General features: G+C 38.4%; 1 protein-coding gene across 5 annotated transcripts in view; it reads right to left on the reverse strand.

Annotated features, from left to right (window-relative positions):
- LOC117541564 (RNA-binding Raly-like protein) overlaps positions 1-20,861 on the reverse strand; it is a gene marked incomplete at its 3' end in the record, with an annotated part of 47,535 nt that continues 26,674 nt past the window's right edge. For 4 of the 5 annotated variants that reach the window (XM_034208776.1, XM_034208774.1, XM_034208790.1 and 1 more), the window contains 5 exon segments: positions 1-114; positions 306-419; positions 1,437-1,627; positions 2,391-2,438; positions 3,114-3,189. In XM_034208776.1, coding sequence (XP_034064667.1) covers positions 1-114; positions 306-419; positions 1,437-1,627; positions 2,391-2,438; positions 3,114-3,189 — 543 coding nt within the window. 5 annotated transcript variants of the gene reach the window in all.

A 20,861-nucleotide genomic window follows, 5' to 3' on the forward strand; every position in this document is an offset into this window, starting at 1 on the left:
AGTCGTCTTCACCGCCGTCCGTCATTTCCCCCGCCTCCACCTCGTCCGCCTCCTCCGCACTTGAGTGGTCACCATGGAGACGCTCACAAACCTCCTCCTGGTTCCTCTGCATGTCTGGGGAAAGAGAGAGCGGCAGTTAACATCTGAGCGGTTCAGATTTATTTAACGTCTTATTTTTTACCAGTAGTATAGTCTTCAACGTTAATATTTTCTGTATCACTCCGCCCCGTGTTTGTCTTTCATCTCCACATGTATAAATTCATGCTTCTCACGCAGACACATCCTCCCCCTCTGTCAAATCTCACCGCCGTCAGAGCGATGTTGCCTCTCAATCTTCTCCAGCCGGCCCAGCAGAGAGTCGATCTTGTTCTTGATCTGTGACAGCTCCTTCTTGATTGTTAGGAGCTGGTCTGTCTTCACTGTGTGCATACATGAATAGAGTTAAAAATCATAATTAATGTGAAGTTTGACAAGGAGGCCCATGGTTATAACACTTAGACAAGGTTATTGTGAGAAATGTTGCTGAGGTACAATTACTAAAGGGTGTATGAAGGCGTATGAAGACAGAGTTTATGATAAAAATGGACTGATAAGTAACAAATCTAACTGCACAATATTTTTGACTGAATAATTCAATATCAATTGTGTGATCTTATTGTAGGGTTGACTATTGGCGCTTTTACAAAATATTACCACAGTGAAATCTTTGTTAAATAATCATCATTAATGTGGATTTGATGAAAAAATAAGTAAATGCAAATACCTGTAAAGCTAAAATGGTGTAGTAAATTGTAGAAAATACCATCACTTTACTGTAATGTATCTTTTACCAGGAGAAGACAACACTCTTGCCATATTCTGATATCCAAAACTATAATCAAAATGATTTAATACCAACATATCACCCAGTCCTATGATATATTTTACTGAATCGCATGATGTGGACAATACGTGAAGGAGCAGTACGGCATTTTTTAACAATTAGAAAACATTAAGGTTTCATAAAATCTAGATATCAATTTAGCAGTGTTGGTCATCATTCTTGTCAGTGTCAATACACTCATCTCAACTTAAAAGGATTATTTGGATTTTTTTTTTTTTTAATTTAAATGTACTTTTTTTTTTTGACTTAATGGTTGAAAGCGTTGTAGGTAGTTTGGATCCGACAGACCCAGGATAGCCGTTTCTGGTATTAGTCCTTGACTAGTTTGATATTGATGTCTAAATGCTCATGTTGTTAACCCTGACACTGAAGTGATTTAGTCATATTTTCACATCTAATCAATCACTTAGTTGAGTACAATCTAATCACAACCAATACAAATGATGGCCAAACCTTCACAAATAAGACCCAAGTAGAAATAAACAAAAACGTTCTTTATAACAGAGCGGGGAAAAGTGAATTAGAGGAAAAAATAGGGAAAAAGAGAACATACGCTTAGGGACTGTGATGGAAGAGCCGACATTGAGTGCTCGGGAGGAGGAAGAGGAGGAGGAGGAGGGAGAACAGGCCCTGACTGGAAAAGAGGATTTGGCTCTGCGTTTGGACTGGACGACTAGCCGCGAACGTTTGATGGGGATCACTGCACGGGTCGGGGGCACGACACGACCGTGGTACTCAAAGAGTCTAAAGAAGACACATTAAACATAAAGTAAACATGCATCAAACGTAGTAAGAAGAGAATTGTTAGAAAACAGTATTACAGTGCCGCAAAACCCTTTTCTAAAAAGCATAGAGAAGTATTTCTGGATATATTACTGGAATTGAACAGTAAAGTGGTGTTTTTCAAGCTGTCACTCTCAAGATTCCTACATTTTGTTATTTCAAGCAACAAGCAACGCTTACAAAAGACTGAATAGACATTTTGCACAAGTTGTTTGAATGATAGAGCTACATATTGAAAAACACGGGGGCCATCCAATCAAAATCTTGTTCCCGGTTGCCTATGACACATCAAATTGCCCAAATAGCAATAATGACTCAAAGCTGAAGGATTGCACTCCCAGGGATATTGCAAAGTACAGGAAATAAATAACAAACCAATGAAAATGTCAGAAGCAAGAAACATTTGCTGCCTTGCCAGCGCAAATGACCAGCCGGGGGACTATCTGACATTCAGTCCTCGCATTATGTGGATAAAAGCATCATTAGTAAGCCCAACGGAGAGGAAATAAAACCTACCCAATATGACATTCATTATGCCTATGATAATGTGGTTACTTTGCCTCAGATTGAAATGGGGCTATTTTGCCCAAAACTCATCTGTATCTAAGTAGCTGACTCGGGAATGGGGAGGAAGAAGGGTGAAAACTGAAGGGCAAATATCAGGAGGAAAGTTACTTGAAAATACTATATTGAGAGTTAAAAAGGAAGAAGTGCTTTTGCATACCTGCTGTAGAAATCGTCTCTGTAGTAGTCATAGTCAAACTCGTAGCCGCTGTGAAGATAATATGGACTGTTTCATTCTTCTGTTATACTGTTTAATGCATACATTTTGCAAGAAAAATAACTAAATCCTAACACAAGACTGAAGACACTACTGTCATAGCTGTAGTGTAACCATAAGACTACATCCAGTTGCCAGTTAGCTTAGCTAAGCATAACAACTGAAATATTTCCCTACCAGCAGATTTAGTTTAGTTTATTCAGTTTTTGTAAAGATGTCATGAACATAGCCGTAAAGTGTTCATTAGTGATCTGTAAAGATGCTACTGTAGGGCCGATTTTTTTCCAGATAGCTGTTCCCCCCTGTTTCAAGGTCTTTGGGCTAAGCTAACTAGCTGCTAAATGTTGCTTCAGCTTCATATTTGCAGACATAAGAGCAGTACCATTTCATCTAAGTATAAATTAATAAGCTTATTTCCTTTAAAAAAAAAAAAACAATTGACAGCCACCTGTTTTGTGTTTTCTTTTTTTACGTCTGCCATTTCACTTCTTGTGCACAGTTCAAGAAGGAGTGAATGTGTGATAACAACAATCATTGATATCACAGTTAGGAAATTGGCTGTTCCTCCAGAACTACCCAAGATGACAGCAGAATATGAGAACGGTTGGAAAACTAGGTCACAAAAGCAATAACCGACAGACATAAAAAAAAGTGTTTTACACAGACCTGTAGAGGGACGAGAGAGGCCTCTTGGAGGCCATCTTAGGCCTGTACGGTTTGGGCTCTCCTGCCATGTTGATATCTGTAAGCAAAGTGAAAAATCGATGAAGGAATCACAGTTACACATTTTGTAATAACGATCAGCAGAAAAGTATACCATGGAATAACCAGCTATGGTCAATAAAATCTACAACCCTTACAACAATCAGGATGATAACTCTCCATTTCGAAGTTGCATTACTTTTTAACTAAGAAATACATCTGCACAGAGAACTTTCAGGATCTCAACTTTCCGAGACAAGAGACATGGTTAATTAGCGGATTGAGAGAAAGAGTTAAGGGGTAAGATAAGAGCACCGCTGATTCCCGCTAAAATTCTTTCTCAGACGTGGACACATCAGACTATTTTCTTACTGGCCTCTGAATTTCGTGTATTGGATAAACTCGCCATATCTCTACCCGTCTTAGAGAGAAGGCTACATCTTTGCAGTTAACAACGCAAGCAGAGGCATAATTAGATTTTAACTGCATATAACATGTTCATTGCAACTACTGTAACATAATAAAAAGCATATTATACAAATGGCAGTTCTCCAACCGCTTGAACGACTCCCTAATGAGAAAATTATACAGCACAAAGTGGAAGAGGATTATAATACAACAAGGTCAATATCAAATCAAAGCACCAAACAATCTTGATAAAAAAAGGGTTGAAAAGGTTATAGGCATTTTAATGCCTTAGAAATGATGTAGTTGCCATTGGTTGTGATAAGAAAACATCTTATAGTCCTTAGACATGAACACAATGGCATTCATTGGATGAAGCACATAAACATTGTAGAGTCTGAACTAGGGCTGTGCGATTATGGCAAAAATCATAATCACGATTATTTGGGTCAATAATTGATATCACGATTATTTTGACGATTATTCATTGACCATTTATTGAACTTTAAAACAAATCATATTTTACCAATAAACAAGATCAACAAATATGTTGGAGCACACTTCCAAAACCATACTAAACATATATGATAAATAAAAATAAATTAGACCAAAATAAATGAAATCAAATATGTTGCAGTGCACTGTCACAACCTACTGAAAACTCCTTAACATATAGCCAACATATTGGTAAAACATATTCATTATTCCACTAAGTTAAACGTTGAAGGCTGGCCAACCGTCATGGTCCAGAAGTAACAGGAAATAAATGTTGAACTACAATTTAAGACCAAATAAAAATGTTTAGGCCACCATGGCAAATGCTGGTAGGGCTGCTCATGTCATCTCTTAAAGATGTTTTGCAAGAAACACCAGCCTGTTTACATGGTCTGGTTTCAGAGATGAGCGCAGGCAGGTGACAATATTGCCACCTGTACTGAAGACCCTCAGCCACGCCCCGACACATGGGGTGACGCCGGCCAATCACAAAGCTTTGATGCGTTCAAGTGCATTATTCTGGCACAGGAAGATTATGTTACAGGACATTAACGATAAAACAGAATATTGTTGTTCTATTTTTAGACACATCTCGCGATCGACTGGTTAGGCACCCCTGGGCTAGACCATAGGTCTGTTGTGGTAGCAAAGTAGTCAGCTGAAGCCACATCTCTCTCAACTTCCCCACGGCATTTGTCATATAGTGCAGGCAGCGCAGACCTGCTGAAATAATACCGAGACGGCATCGCGTAACGCTTGTCCAACGTGTTGACAAGTTGCTTAAAGCCCTGGTTGCTAACAGTGCACATATCTTTAGCGATGTGAAATGTAAAGGCAAAGTACTTGCAAATAGTGGAAATAGTTTGACCCTTCTTTTTAACGAGTTGCTGCTCTTGTTCTGACATCTTCGCTCGCGCTGAACACTCACAACACATGTCACTCCCACGTGGCCGAGTGGGCTTTGAGGGAGGGGCGAAAGCGCACCCAGGAAAATAATCGTATTTTGTCAATTATGCTGTTTTCATAATCGTCGCAAGCCATAATCGTAATCGCGATTAAAATACGATTAATTGCACAGCCCTAGTCTGAACTGCCTTGACATTTATGCTTGAAGTATCTGTTTTTTTTCTTCAATATGTGCTTCTTACAGCGCCACGGCTTCTACAGATGACATTTTTTAATGTATTTATTGTCAAAGCATTTAATATATTCATTGCTATCGGGATGTTAAGAGCATCCCATGGAATATAACAAAAAGTGTTTCTGAGGTGAATTACCTACCCCACCTTTAAAGGGGACCTATCATGCAAAATGCACTTTTGTACGTCTTTTATACATGAATATGTGTCCCCGGTGTGTCAGGGAACTCACCAAGTGTCAGAAAACACAACCCTCTCTCTTTTCCTCCATACCCAAATCTCTAAAAACGGGGCTGCAACGGAGCTGATTATTATTTGAATTGTTCTGACGTCAGAAAAAGGGTGCTCCGCCTATATGGGCAACTCTCCACCTATCAGGGGAATGAGAGACCGCTGGAAAGCGCTGGAGATGCTGTAGTACATATGCCAGGCCTGTAAGTGGCGCTGTCGTCTGCCACAAAAGCAGAATCAGCCCTTGCAAAAACAGGGCTGGAAAAGAGCAAATAGAGCGAAATGAGGCATGGCTAAAATGCATGATCTGTTTGGTATTTTTGACCAGACATGTTTTTATAGGTATGGCCCTACAATATATGTTTCAAATATAGCATGATAGGTCCACTTTAAGTTGAATAAATGCAAAGACACTATTACACAGAGCTTTTGAAAGAGTTGAAAGACACTGTGTGAAGTAAAAGAGTACGTACTGGTGCTTGAGAACAGAAAGTTGGAGGCAAGTAAGGCACAAGCTGCTCTTTCTCTCAATCAAATCTGAACTTACATACATGATATGTCATTTAGATTCCGCATGTCCGAGATTTGATTACGTCTGATGTGATGTTCATAATTAATAAAGGCCAATCATTTATTTGGATATCATAGAAAAAACTCCTTACTGTACATCACTTTAAGTTTCTTTCAGTACAAAAATAATCCATTGTAATGAAACAAGAAACCCACCATCATTTCCTTTTTTTATGTCGGCACTTTTTATAATCTTTTCTCAAATGTATAATTAATCAATAAAGTTTGATTCACTCAGATGTTGATCAGGGTATACATGTCTGATATAACTGTAGTAATAAAGTTTGATTATGGCAACTTTTTAGACAAATCTATACATTTTCCAACCTGCAGATTTACATGTATAAAACGGAAAGTTGTATACATTATCGCCTAATAACAAGTCTATAGATTAGGTTTAATGAAACTATTTGTTATCAGAGGTGTGTGCTTCCTGAGCTCCTGTCTGGCTCTGTGTGATGAGACTATCCAGGCGAATGTAGGTAGAATGCATTGATTAATTTAGTGATTTAACTTCAGTCCACTGTAGCTTACAGAGGCTTTTTTAAAAAAGTTGTCAGGGGCCTTGAGAGAACTGGGACATTGATTGTGCAAAAAGACAATAAAATATCCTTAAAATGTATTAGCAGACTACTATGACTCATCCACTCTCTTGTTTGGATTGACAGCCCCTTCTAGCTGGCAAGAGCTCTACTGCGCTAAAGCAGGCTGGTATCACTTTGTTTAGTCTGTCAGCTTGATGTCCCTGCGTCTGCTCAATCAGCCTTGAGTGCTGCTCAAGGTCATACACAAAAAAACACAAACAAATATCAAACATTGCCTTCCCACGTACGAACAGAGGCTCCCACCGACAAGAGTCTGACGGATGAGTCAGCTGGGACAGGTTAAAAAAAGTTGCTCAGATAAAACATCAGCTCTGGATCTACTGCCTCTAGGATCATGCACCAAAACACGTCATGACAGGAGCTGAAGTCAAACAACGGGGGGAGAAGATTACAATATCCCGGGCTGGATGAATTCAATAATGCACGATACATCAAGACAAGAGTATATACTGTAAGACCTCTATTTCACACACACACACACACACACACACACACACACACACACACACACACACACACACACACACACACACACACACACACACACACACACACACACACACACACACACACACACACACACACACAACACACACACACACACACACACACACACACACACACACACACACACCACACACACACACACACACACACACACACACACACACACACACACACACACACACACACACACACACACACACACACACACACACACACACCACACACACACACACACACACACACACACACACACACACACACACACACACACACACACACACACACACACACACACACACACACACACACACACACACACACACACACACAGCTTTCAATACATTGTCTGCAGATTAACTATGGTGCTATGTTTGGCGTCCATATTTCCCACTCCCTCTTTATTCCCTCCTCACTCTCACTAATGGACTAATGGATCCGGGAAGTATCGGTGGCTCTCAGGTACACAGGGACGGCTGTATCATTATCATTAGGGCTACATGAAGACGTGAAGAATGGTTCTCATTGTAAAGTCTGCTCTCTGGTCCCCTGCTGGGGTCATTATGAGAGAGCGAAGCACTAAAAAGCACTCTTAAACGAACACCATACCCCCTCCACACGCCCGCAGTCAGCGCCTGATTAATAAGAGTCGTTTTATTAATCATATACAAAAGATAGAACAAGTGTGTGTGCGTGCGTGTGTGTGTGGCTTGTTTGGTGTATCCATAAAAAGGTTGAGGCTTGAGAGGGAAGAGATAGAGACTGTGTTGCTAAGCAATAGCCAGTTAGTATTTGATTGATACTGTAAACTGTATGCAGAATCACATTGAGGGAGACTATCAAAAAATTAGTTTGATGCTTTAAATGCTGTCGCCATTATGAGTGTGCTCACTGCAGTAGAATAACAAATAAAAGGTCAGAGACAGAAACTGAAGCCCTCTGGTCATCCTCTCAACTCATGAGAGGCTTTTCTGTAAGTACTGCTTTTTGATAATGTTGTGAAGGTGGCTTAAATAAAACATTGTTATTGGGGCTGATACTCAGAGTGTGTTTACTATACTGTATGTGAATAAGGCGGAATATAATAATGCAGTATTAAAATAATCAGTGCTAAGGATTTTTCTTTTTTTTTTATTGTTCTACACATATTGTGTGGTATAATTAAAAAAGAATAAATTCAAGTTATAATCATTGAGGCATGATTTTTAAGGGACCCCTGTGGTTAATGTCAAGTGCATTTGTTGTTACAGATCTGTTAGGAAAATATCACTCGTCACCGGCTTGATTTTCAATAATCAGGATACATGTATTTATTATCCTTGCAAGAATGGAAGTAGTCATCACATACAGAGCATTTGGGACATCTCGTTCCCAGAACAGTGTCCTTCGCATGCTTATTACATTTCATTTAGCTGCTTATAAACAAGAGAGGGTGTTACACAGTCACAAGATGGAGGAATACCGGTTCAAAGCAGTATACAATGTTTAGTTTGGATTAGCAACACGTCAGAAATGATCATGCTTGTCATATCTATCTCCATAGAGGCACATGGCTGCTCCTGAGTCTTTTTTAAGCAGCTGTGGGCAGAGGGGAATCAGTGCGTCACACTGATTTAATAAAAAATATGACAAAAAATAAAAACACAACAACAAGCTCTTCTCTGCCTCTAACTCTGCTATAGACAGACTTAATCCACAGATGCAAATGCATTACTGTAAATGTCTTCTGATGAAAACGCAGTATGAAATAATTGGTAGACATGGTATCAACTTATACACATTGCAAGAGAGTTACCTATTGAGCAGACATGTTAAACTCATGTTTAAGATTTCCTGACAAATGTAGGTCCAGTGTTTAATTTCCTTTCTTCCACTCTGTTCAGCTGGTTGATAACTTTGGTACTTTAGGGATTATTATCTGTTAGTTCAACCTCTTTTGCATCACACCAAGATATCTGATCAATGGTTAATGTTAAAAAATTGATAATTTCAGCGTTAAGGATGATACCTATTGTAATTTTAAATTAAAACAGGAGGATTACAAAGTACTTCAAACTAACAGAAAATATGATGAAAAGCATTTTAAAACATAATTACATCAAAGACAAGGAAAAAATGATAAATAAATGATAACTAATTGGTGCAAAGTAGCTCCTTTGACACTAAATAAAGCCCTACAATTTGATTCACAATACAGATTGTGATTCCTATTTTACGTTATGATAGCAGAAAAATACGATATAAAAATACAGTATTTACATGCACTGTGAAATCTTCTTTTAACTAATTCAGAGGTTTCATCTTGCCATTCTAGTTTGTAAGTCACAATCTGAGGTGAAAGAGGTGTTTTCACTCCGCTTCCCCTCATCTGTGGAAAAGATGAAAGCATGACTTCATGGGCCAGACCTCATTTTAATTAAACCTCTTCTACGGCAAAGAAGTGTCTGAGTTCAGTAACAGTTTTATTAATCCACAGCGGATCCCTCAAGAATACAATCGTCAGCAGCACCTCAGGGCTCCTCTGACTCAGTTTGGGTTCATTCATATTAATGACGCTCCGCTAAATTACCTGCGAGTGTCTATTTTAGTCAGATATAGACCCTTCAGCTCAGCGTGCCCTTGAGCTCTCTGGAGGTGCGGACGAGTCATTATCGCCCCAACAGCGTAGACACACACACTGACGAAAAGTGATGAGTCCACTGGGCTTATAGTTTGAAAAGAAAACATAGTTAAATAACGGTATAGCCTTTGTGCTGCTTTCATTTAGACAAGTGCTGCACTGAATTATAGGTTATGAGCAATTTTCCTCTTGACTGGCATTATTCTGATGAGCAACACAACATTTGAAGAGACTTCAAAGCAACTTTTAACTGTGAGGATAGTGATAGCTGGGATGTTTTGAAGCGGTGATGTATGAAGTTCTTATTCATAGTCAGCGTGTATCCTCCTACAATATGTGGCGTTCGGCAAGCCCCCATTTTGGAGAAACAGATGGGATTTATAGCCCTGGGGCAGCAGCAATACGTATTTCGGCCACCTTAAAAACTAAGGCTGTTATATCAATATATGCTATCTTTACCAGACTTGCCTTAATCGGTTAGTTTGTTACAGCAAAGTCACACAATAACACAAGATAAATAACTAGGCAGAAGTAGACCAGCAACTGCTGTGTTTAGAGAGGTAAAATTACTGTTTTCATCAGACTATGACATAATGACATCACTATGTAATCATGTCACAGAAGTAAACAAACAAGTATAGTGGAGGCGTTTCAGGTAGGTGGGGAGTGTGTGGGAGAGAAACTTCCTCTGGAGGGATTTTAGCCTTTGGAGACCATTTACATGCACACAAACCTATATAAAAAGACTACAGAAAAATAAAACCCCAAAAAAGCATAACAGGGCCCCTTTGAAAGGAGCATAGATAAATACAATGGCTTCAGTTTCCACTGACCATCTGACTGCAAGGTAAAGTGGTGGAAGTATTCTTAATATAAAGTACACTTCAACTGATATTGATTTATTAGGTATCTAGGATAACATTTGTTGTTGCCCTCATCCACTATCCATTTAAACTAACGCTCTCTGGAAAATAACGGCAGAGGGGGTCATGGTTACATGGTTACACAACCTGAGTAAACTAATGAGAGCATGCATTTCCTCCCTTCTCTAATGCCTAAACACATTTTTTGGCAGGCAGAGCATCACTCCTGGCTCAGAACAAACTCCATCTCTGCTGTAACATTTTTCCTGAGAGCAGGTGAGCAGTATTTGATTAAGAGATTATCCAGGAACCTGTGTGAATACAAATGTGCGACTTGGAGACATCCTGCGTGACTGGGGTCGCAGATTCAATCTACGCTGTGTTCTCACGCCCTGTAAATCTGACAGGAAGGACTTGACTAATCTCTGATCGCAGCTCAAGGGCACAGGCAGCTTTGGCTTTTTTTATTACACCTGCGAGTGTGTTTCTTCAAGCAGGGCAGGATGAGTGACAGGGTGGGGAAGCGCACACTGTGAGTGGGTATAAACACACGTATAAGCATTAGTGTATGGGGGCATTATGACCTTTTACTCACATGATCTTGAAATGTTTTTCTAACTAGTCAGAATGTAACTGCTGTGTGTCAGTATTTTATTTTGATTGGACTCCTTTGTTTACTTCTGTAACTATCACTATGTAACACTCACATTTCTATTGGCTAGCGCTCCAACATATTGTATGTGAAAGGCTAAGAGGCGGGACATCTCTTAAGTGGTTGACCAATCACAACCGAGCTGACCAGCTAACCAATCAGAGCAGACTGGGCTCTGGTTTCAGTCGGGGGGTGAAAAGAGGTGCTGCAGCACAGGCAGTATGAGAAAAATAAAGAGCTTTTTGAACATTAAAGCATGTAGACATGTCACAGGAGAGGCTTAAAATGCAAATATGAAACCCGGGAATTAAGCATAATAGGGCCCCTTTAAACAAAAGTTAAAACTCTAAAACTTAAACTGTCACTGGCAGCGTGGTGTCAGTTGAACCATCTGTTGCCATAGAGACCACTATTACCTCCCGGACATAATTGACGTCTATTTAAATGACTCTGTCAACTCTGTGAGCTACATGCTCTGATGTACAGTGTATTACGTCCAAACTGATTCCAATCAGGACGAGGACCTCGAGGCTTTTACAGGTTTTGTTATGGTTGGAAGGAGACACATGGATTAATTGCTGTCCTTACTAAATGAATTTCTTGTACTTTGCTCTTTCGCCCTCTTAAGGAAAATGGTTACTTGGCAGTGGAAAGATTTGGCAGTATGCCCTTGAGCTCAGTGGATCTAATAACATTATTTCCTTCAGACGCTTCTGAGGTCCATTGAAGAGAGAGTGATGTGGGGTTGCTAGATTTTCAAGTATACTGTACTAAATGGGAATACATATCTAAGTTGGTGAATGCTAGTCAGACCAGCAGTACAGGAGGTAAAGTGTTTTTGCAGCTGTGGTACATTTCAACAGCATTTTGTGTTGACTTTTACAATAACTCATAATGAGCATTATGCTGTAGCCTGAGGTAAACATAATTTAGTCTCTCGTCGTTCCTGAGCTGTTAATGCACTTTTCCTCCTTTTTCATTTTGGCTTTATTTTTTTATGATGTAACAGTGTGGCTCTTAAGTGCAACACTTTGAAACATATTCTAAACCCCGGAGCTGGTCCATCACTTCCCCCTCACCACACGCTCATGAATCTGTGCGAGCAGCTGGAAAATACCCCGACAGCTGCTAGAAGCTTCCTGTTCATCCGCTCTGAAAACTTGGCCTCCCACTGCAGGAGTTGACTGTTGAAATCTTGAGCGGCATACGTGATTAGGCTTCAGCTTAATACAATGATTGATGTGATTAATCTTTTAGATTGACCAAGAAAAAATGTATACGCAACATTTGGAGATTTTGATTGATCATTTTAGTCTGCAATGGCATGCACCCCGCAAAATAGATTTGAGATCTTGTGATTATTGGAACAAAAACTAATGTTCCCGAAATGTTTTTTTAGATGCTCATCTTATCTTGGCTTTTTATTTTATTGGGAAAAAGAATATTAAAATGTTGCGTACCAGTGTTTTGTTGAACTGGTCCAATGGGATAACAAGCCATCAAAATGTTGTCACTGACTATTTTAACTTGATTTTTTCAGGAAATGTATCAGATATTCAAATATTTTTGCTCCACGTTGAAGTTATGATTCAGATCTTTGTATTGTGTGATTATTAAAGTTGATTGTGGAACGACAAAACAACCTTGAGCACATGGGACATTTTAATGAATGCTTTCACTGTTTCCTCATTTTTATTACCGAATTATTAATTATTGATCAGGGAAATATACAAAAAAAAAAAAAAAAAAAAAAAAGGGCGGTGGTGGCGAAGTTGATAGGGGCTTGGCTTGGCTTGGCAACTGGAAGGTCACCAGTTCAAGTCCAGGCAAGACCAAGTGCTACCGAGGTGTCCCTGAGCAAGGCACCGTTCCCCACACTGCTCCCGGGCGCCGTTCAAAATGGCAGCACACTGCTCCTAACACTAGGATGGGTCAAATGCAGAGAAACGATTTCCCCACGAGGGATTAATAAAAGTCCATCTTATCTTAATACTTTTTCATGTATATGGGTGTAAATAATACACAAAACTATGTCCGAATTCAGGCTGTTAAGCAACTTAAATGTTTAGGCGTCTGAGTAAATGCTAAAAATGCTTTTCCAACCACTACCTTTATGTGATTATTGTTTGGTGGTTCAACGAGATAAGCAGTAGGTGCTAGGTGGCAAACATTCTTCAGTTGGAAAAAAATATTCAATGCAGAAAAAGAGGGTGCAACAACATGACGTTATGAAAATAACTAGTTGGATCTCAAGCAAGTAGGTTTCAGGTGCAGTCTCACAAACTTCCCACTTCACTGTTACATCCTCGCCTGACATCTTTTTCTAATCCTTTCCATCAAACCAGCCACTTTGCAAAACTAAACCTACTTGCCTTGAACGGTAAAAGACAACAATGTGGAAAACTGAATGGAGGAAAATGTTGAATTTTCTGCGATATTGCAAAAGGATTAAAACAGGTGAATGGAAACACACCTTTTAATGGCTTACAGGGACCTGACACATGATTTACCTTATTAGTAACACCTGCATTTTATTTTATTTTGTGACGGAGGAAACATGTCTGTGTGCAGACATAATGTCTGCTGTGAAAAAGCCTATTCAGAAGAAAAAGAGTATTAGTAGCAGTACTTAATTTACATATTTTAATAAACATTAACGAGGACTAAAAGGACTGTATGCATAATTCATTCTGACTATGAATCAGTAAACATATACGAGATTCATTAATATTATAAAATATTCATTTACCCACAGATATGCTTACAGTGCAGAAAACATCTCCATCAGCCTCTTATGTGCACAGGTGCACGCCATACCTGGAGCTGTTATGTGAAACAAACACTGAACACAGCTGCAGTAGCTCAAAGGCACTTCTGCACTGAACATCACACCAACACCACTATCCTTATTTAGAATGCAGTCACTAAACAGAAACAAATAAATTAAAAACGATTTATGCAGCAATCTCCTGCCTATGATCAAGTCACTGAACATAATTGGTTTCACACAATTCATGTGAAAAGCAGAAAAAAAACAATATGATAAAAGGATTATGGTCTAAATTGCTAAATGATTTCCACATTAGCCTTTCATGTGAATCATTATCAAGTAATTAGTATGCTTTAATGCCATGCATGATGAAAGCTAATCCAGTTCTTTTACGATGCATTTTAAGATAAAAGGATTAATTTTCCTTCCTGGGAATGTTACATTTACATGCAAATGCTGACACATGCAGAGCAACAGAAAGAGGCACAATGTAATGAATACAGATTTCAATAAAGAGAACCACTCCAATGCAAAGTAGACTGCACAAAGTAGCCTACATGCACTTTAACAATGAATATTGACAAGCAAGTTCATCAAGAAATCATCACTCTTTGGCACTGGTGGAATAGGGACCACATTATTTATAAAGTAACTAATTCCACAATTTAAAAACGTAATACTAATATTAGCAGCAGATTGTAGTTAGTAGGCTATCGAAAGTGAGAAAAGGACTTGGTTCAAAATGTCAATCACTGTCCAACCAGCAATTTAATGGTGCCATATCATTTCAACAACAAAATAATCTTAAATAATGCATATTTCTTTAATGTATCATGTTTCATGAATAAATCTATCTCGTAGCTATGCGTCTGTTAAATGTAGAGGAGGTAAAATAACAATATTCATGTACTGGAGTAGAAGTGTAAAGGAGCCTTGAATAAATAGGTAATAATCAAGTAAAGTATCTCAAATGTGTACTTCACCACTACTCTCAGGGCTTAAATAAATTAGACATTGGTAGTCAAACAATTCCAATGGAAAGTTAGTGATACTGATCACAAGAAACACCTGAATTAATAAAATCACACCGCGGAAATGTCCAAACTATCATCATTAACTTCAACGACACTTCACTAACTCCTTCTTCATGAGCCTCATACTCACATCTCTGGTTGCGACGCCTGCCTTTGTACATGGTCATGTCAAAGTGGGAAACAAGAGCGATGTCTCTTCCTTTTCTCTGCCTAAAAACAGCCGGACTGCCGGTGAGCTCCTCCAGCTGCAGACCCACAGCAGAGCCGCTGCAGACCGTACCATCTGTCAAACTATCCCAGGGGGAACCGGAGCCTCAAAATACTCCTCTCTGCTTCAAATGCAGGAGTTCAACTAATAATCCCGAGTTTGTTTCTGTGTCCCAAAGATTAGGCAGTGGGAAAATTATTAGAAGTTTAATAATGATGGTTTTGGAGATGATACTTGGAGGTTATGTGATTTAAAAAAAGTCTAACTCTCCCAAAAATTGCCAGATGTATGATACCGTAAGAAATCAATTGAAGTGAAGCACCGAGTAAAACTTTGCCATTGCTTGTTTGAACAATTATTGGTTATGTCTGCATCTAACGATAATAGTTTTGGATTAATCCATTGGTCATATAACATTTCAGTTTCTCAAAGTAAAAGTGGATGTATGAAATTGTTCACAGTCCATTGGCTATACAACCGAGAAAAGCAGGAAATCACCATAGTTGAAAAGCTGAAAACAGTATTTTTGCAATACAAATGTGGAATAGTTTGCAATTTTTCACTCAATTTACTTTTATTCAATTTAGCTAAAAGGCACTCTCTTTGGAGTCACGAGGGATAATTGGTTTGTATGGGTAATTTGACCCAATGTTAATATGAAGATGTTCAAATTAGCTTTTATTGGCTCCTCTGGTTGCATATATGTACATGTCCACTTGCGTATACGTACATTTTTAGTAACTGCACATATGTCAATGCATACTTAGTTATGAATAATACATACATGCATGATCACATGCACAGTCTGTATATTTAATCCTGAATCTGTTTAATCCATATGTTTTGTCAGTTGTATTACAAGTGACAGAGAAGTGTATACATTACATTTATTTTTCCCATTCATAATGTTTACAAGTAGTTTCCATGTTGAAATATGTCACTGTATGAGTGTGAGGCTGTGGATCAGTGGATAGTGTGCTGGACTTTGAATCAGGGGGATAGCAAGTTCGAGTCCCACTGCATGTGTCCCTGGGCAAGACACTTCACCCCAAATTGCTCCTGTGGGGATTGTCCACTGTGCTGAATGTATGTACTGTAAGCCGCTTTGGATAAAAGCATCTAACAAATGACATGTAATGTATGTTTATATGGAAAACTAAATATAGAAATATAAAACAACTAAAATGTCCTTATTGAAAATACAACTCAAGTGAGAAATGCTCAGAAGCGAAAAAGTAAGAAAGATGTCAAATTCTGCATATCAAATAATAAACTAAAGCACGTCCTGCTTTATGATTCACATAACGCTAACCTTGACCCAAGAGATCACACAATTCAAAACACATTTGCAGCGAAATAACAACGAAAGACAATCATAAGTCTCCTGTTTTAAATTCAACGTTTGTCTTGGAAAACACATTATTCTGCCTTTCTTAGCATACAGACGAACACAGTTTGGCTTCACTATAGTCAAATAGTTAGCTTTCATCCATTGTCTCCCATCATCCTTTTCTAAATGTAATTTAAAGTGGATGGGCTGTGGAAGTGAGACAAAGATGAAAAAGCAGAGTGGGGGGGGGTGCATACTGATTCCCCAGCTGTTGCAGCATTTGGGCTTTGCTGTAGACAAAGCATTGTAATTGTAATATGTAATTACACTGACATGGGGTTTGCAGCTGTCTCGCACACAGCCTGACATCTTAATGGTCCCCCAGCTTCTTTGTTCTCACTTAGAACAGACAAGAAAGTAAAAGCTCATGAAAGATGGAGGCAACGGATTCAAGGACAATGCAATCAAACAATAAATCCTTAACTGTCTTTGACATATATCGTAGAAATATTGAAAATACATCTTTGATTATTTCATGTGGGGACTAAAACATGCTCTTTGTCTCTGGGGGTTTATTCAAGATCATTCATCATCATCAGAGGCAGCAGGGATATTTTAAAACACTTTGATTCACACTACTATGGAAACAGTGGAGATGATCACTAAAATATGCTGCTTCGATCTGCATAAAATCCCTCATACATGTTCAAATGAATATTATGCAGAGCTGATATGCATGTGTTTGACTACTGAGGATGAACAATGACTCATTCATGCTGAGGAAAGGAATAAGATGTCCCAGTTTTTGTGGCATTTTTTTATTTTTTATTACTCAATGATATTCTCTCAGCACCATCTAGTGTTCAAGCAGATGGAAACGTCATGAATGCATACAATTCATGACGTTTCATGCCTACTGCACCAAGTCATACTTTTAAACAAATGGGGGAACGTTTAAAGGCAGCAAAAACAGATTATTTTTTATTGTCAATTGGTTTGGTAAATATTGTCTGGATATATTTATTGGTTTATGGGAAAAATGTCCATTCCAGTTTCTTAAAATCCGTGCGGATGTCTTTGAATGTCTTGATTTTGCCATCCCAAAACTCATGTTTAGGTTGAATATGCTCTGTTCTATTCTGTATCTGTTATATAGAGTGGGAGATTTCCATATTTGAGAGGCTACAAACATAATTTTCCAAATATTGAACAAAAAATGAATTGACGATTCGCTGATGAACAAAATATTTAGCTAGTATTTTGCAGTGGATCGTATAATCAATTCCTCAACTCAATTGAAATGTATCATACTCAATTTCAGGGTTGATTTTACATCCTTATTGTTGTGTTTTTTATTGCATATATCTTTGTTTTTTTAACAAACACAAGTAAAAAAAAGGAAAGACATTTTCAGATGCAGATTTTGACCTTTTACTTTTACATGCAACTTTTCCAAAAAGAGATTGTTTTTATTTATAAATCATTTTCAAATTTGATTGCTTGCTGCAAATATTTGAAATCATCTTCCTTTTGTGTTGTGTGTTTGTCATCTATAAATCAAATTGCCCCTCGAGAGACAGTAAATATCTCATCTGGGTTAAAGAGAAAACAAACATTTATTTTTTAATTCCTCAACTTTACCTTGAACTATTCATCGAAGAATGTATCTCATTATGAATCAGCTTTATCTACATCACATGTGTCAAACTCAAGGCCCGGGGGCCAAATCAGGCCCTTGGTGGATTTCATTTCGGCCCGCAGGATAATTTCTAATTACTATTAGATCTGGCCGGCCGGTATATTGCACGCACACCTTCACTCCATCCTGAGGGTCTCCTCAGCTCAGAGCCTGAGCCCAAACATTGATGAACTTACACCCGAGATGAGATGCCAAGTATCTGCTTGAACTAGCATCACCGAGCAGCACACTGAGTTTAATGGATGTTTCCTTCTGCACTTTGTTTCTTGCGACAACAGGGCATGTTTTTTTTTTCTTTGAGGGGAATAGTTTTTTTTAAGCTGTGAAATTAATGCAATTGATTATTTAATGTTTAATGTTGTTTTTATAGGCAATAATTTAAGCTTTGTTAGTTCCAGGTTTAATATGTGCAATAAGTTCATTTCAATAAGTTTTGCAATAAACATTGAACCAGTCCGGCCCTCGACTAGTACCCATTTTTTAATTTTGGCCCACTGTGTATTTGAGTTTGACACCCCTGATCTACATGCTCTGAATATAATACAAAACTAGCTTAAGATATGATGTTGTTCTGCAGTGAGCTTTTCAACCACAAAGAGGCGCTCTAAGACTTCCAGACAGCACTCACTTTAAAGCTCTTACACACACATATTCTGGGGAAGCAGTTACTTATCGATACATCTATGTCCAGATTTTATCCACAAAAGCAGAGAGCAGGAATGCTGAGTGTGTGGAAAAAAAGACTGAAAGCCTCCCCTGCTTCTTCATCACCAGCTGACATCTTCATCAGGATCTAAGTAGCTGCTGCTCGAAGCCAAGCAGCGCCGTGATTGAACATCACTTTTATTTTCATTAACCACTTAAAGTCATTGTGTTGGCAACACAGTCTTGTCCAAAGGAATTAAAGTGAGTGAGCAATCGCTGGAGCTTCAGTATCCTGCGTTAATAAATCTACAACAGCAAGACTTTCTGGTGAATGCTGTGTACTCAGGACATCACTGTAATATGACCCCTGACTATAGAGACATAGGAGTCTCATAAACAGGAAGGCAGACACTAAATACATGAACAAGAACAGAAAGTTAAAAAAGGAAAAACATTTTTTAAATGATATTATTAAGAAATGATACAAAAATTCATTATATTTAAATACATTTCTAAATATATAATTTTCAAAGAATAGGAAAATAAATACAAAATAAATAAGTTACCTGGTTGAATGACAGCTTGGTGCTTAGGGAAATAGGTAAATAGGGAAAAATGAGCAAAAGGAAAAATGGAAAAATAAATGGAATTGAAAACATTTTTTTTTACTAAATATAGCAAATTATTGAAATTGAAAATGTATTTATTATTTTATCTCTTTATATTTCTATATTTGCCCGTTTGCGGTTTCATATATTCTTATTTTTTCTATTTTTTTTTAAATTGACTTATTTATTTGTCAATGTATTCTTATTTATATTCCCACATTTATTGATTTGCAGTTTCTTGCTTATGTACGTCTTAAGACTCCATACGTGACCCCTCTCTGCCACTTGTCATGCCTTTACATTACTGCCAACTTTCTTTGTATTATTTAATAGAAAACTGAGAAAATATCAAGAATTCATATCTCCTAGGCTGCGCCCACCTCTTGGCAATATATCTCCGAAGACTAATCAAATACAAAGTTCATGTTTAAAAGATGATGACTGTAAGGGTTGGATTTCACGGGGGCAGCAGAATAAAGGCAGGAAAGATGATTTCCAAAGCAGAGGGAAACGTTATTGTAGGCACCTTCAGTATACCTCTGACACTTAAGGTGCATTGCTAATACACTGAATTTACATAATAGGTGTGTGTGTGTGTGTGTGTGTGTGTGTGTGTGTGTGTGTGTGTGTGTGTGTGTGTGTGTGTGTGTGTGTGTGTGTGTGTGTCCACAGACCCTCAGGTTTTTACGTTAGACAGGTTCAGGTACCTGTAGGTAGATTTTGTTTGCAGAGAAAAAGACAAGGGATCCATCCTGACACACTCTAAAAACAAACACAAACAACAGACACATCTCTAATAAAAGGACTAGAAAAAAGTACAAGTACACCCTGCTCCGTCAAATCTCAAAATATTTCAAAGACATTTAAGAAGGAAAACACTAGCACAAACATAGACATTCAAAATACACTTGTCCACCTGAGATCCTCTTGGCTAGCAGTCTTTTCTTTATCTCAGGAAACCATGTAAACCCCCCCACGCCTCGTCACCATGGGTGCTCGGGCTTTTAGCTGCACTCCTCCCAGACTCTGAAACTACCTACCCCAACACATCCGACAGTCTGACACACACACCACAGTCAAACCCCTCCTGAAAACCCACCTGTTCAGCCTACTCACTGTAATGCTACATGTCCTCTGTTTCCCTACATGTTCCCTGTTAATGTCCTTTTGTCCTTTTCATTTTCTGAATTGTAAGGTGTTGTTTGTTGCTTTGAAAGGCGCCTCTAAATAAAATGTATTATTATGTGTTTCTCAGAAAACATATAACAGTGTTGAGGTGGTATCGGCATAACAATGAGAGGAGCGTCTTTTAAGTGGATGCAATGATGCAGACA

This window comes from Gymnodraco acuticeps, unplaced genomic scaffold (genome assembly GCF_902827175.1).
Source record: "Gymnodraco acuticeps unplaced genomic scaffold, fGymAcu1.1, whole genome shotgun sequence".
NCBI classification, from domain to species: domain Eukaryota; kingdom Metazoa; phylum Chordata; class Actinopteri; order Perciformes; family Bathydraconidae; genus Gymnodraco; species Gymnodraco acuticeps.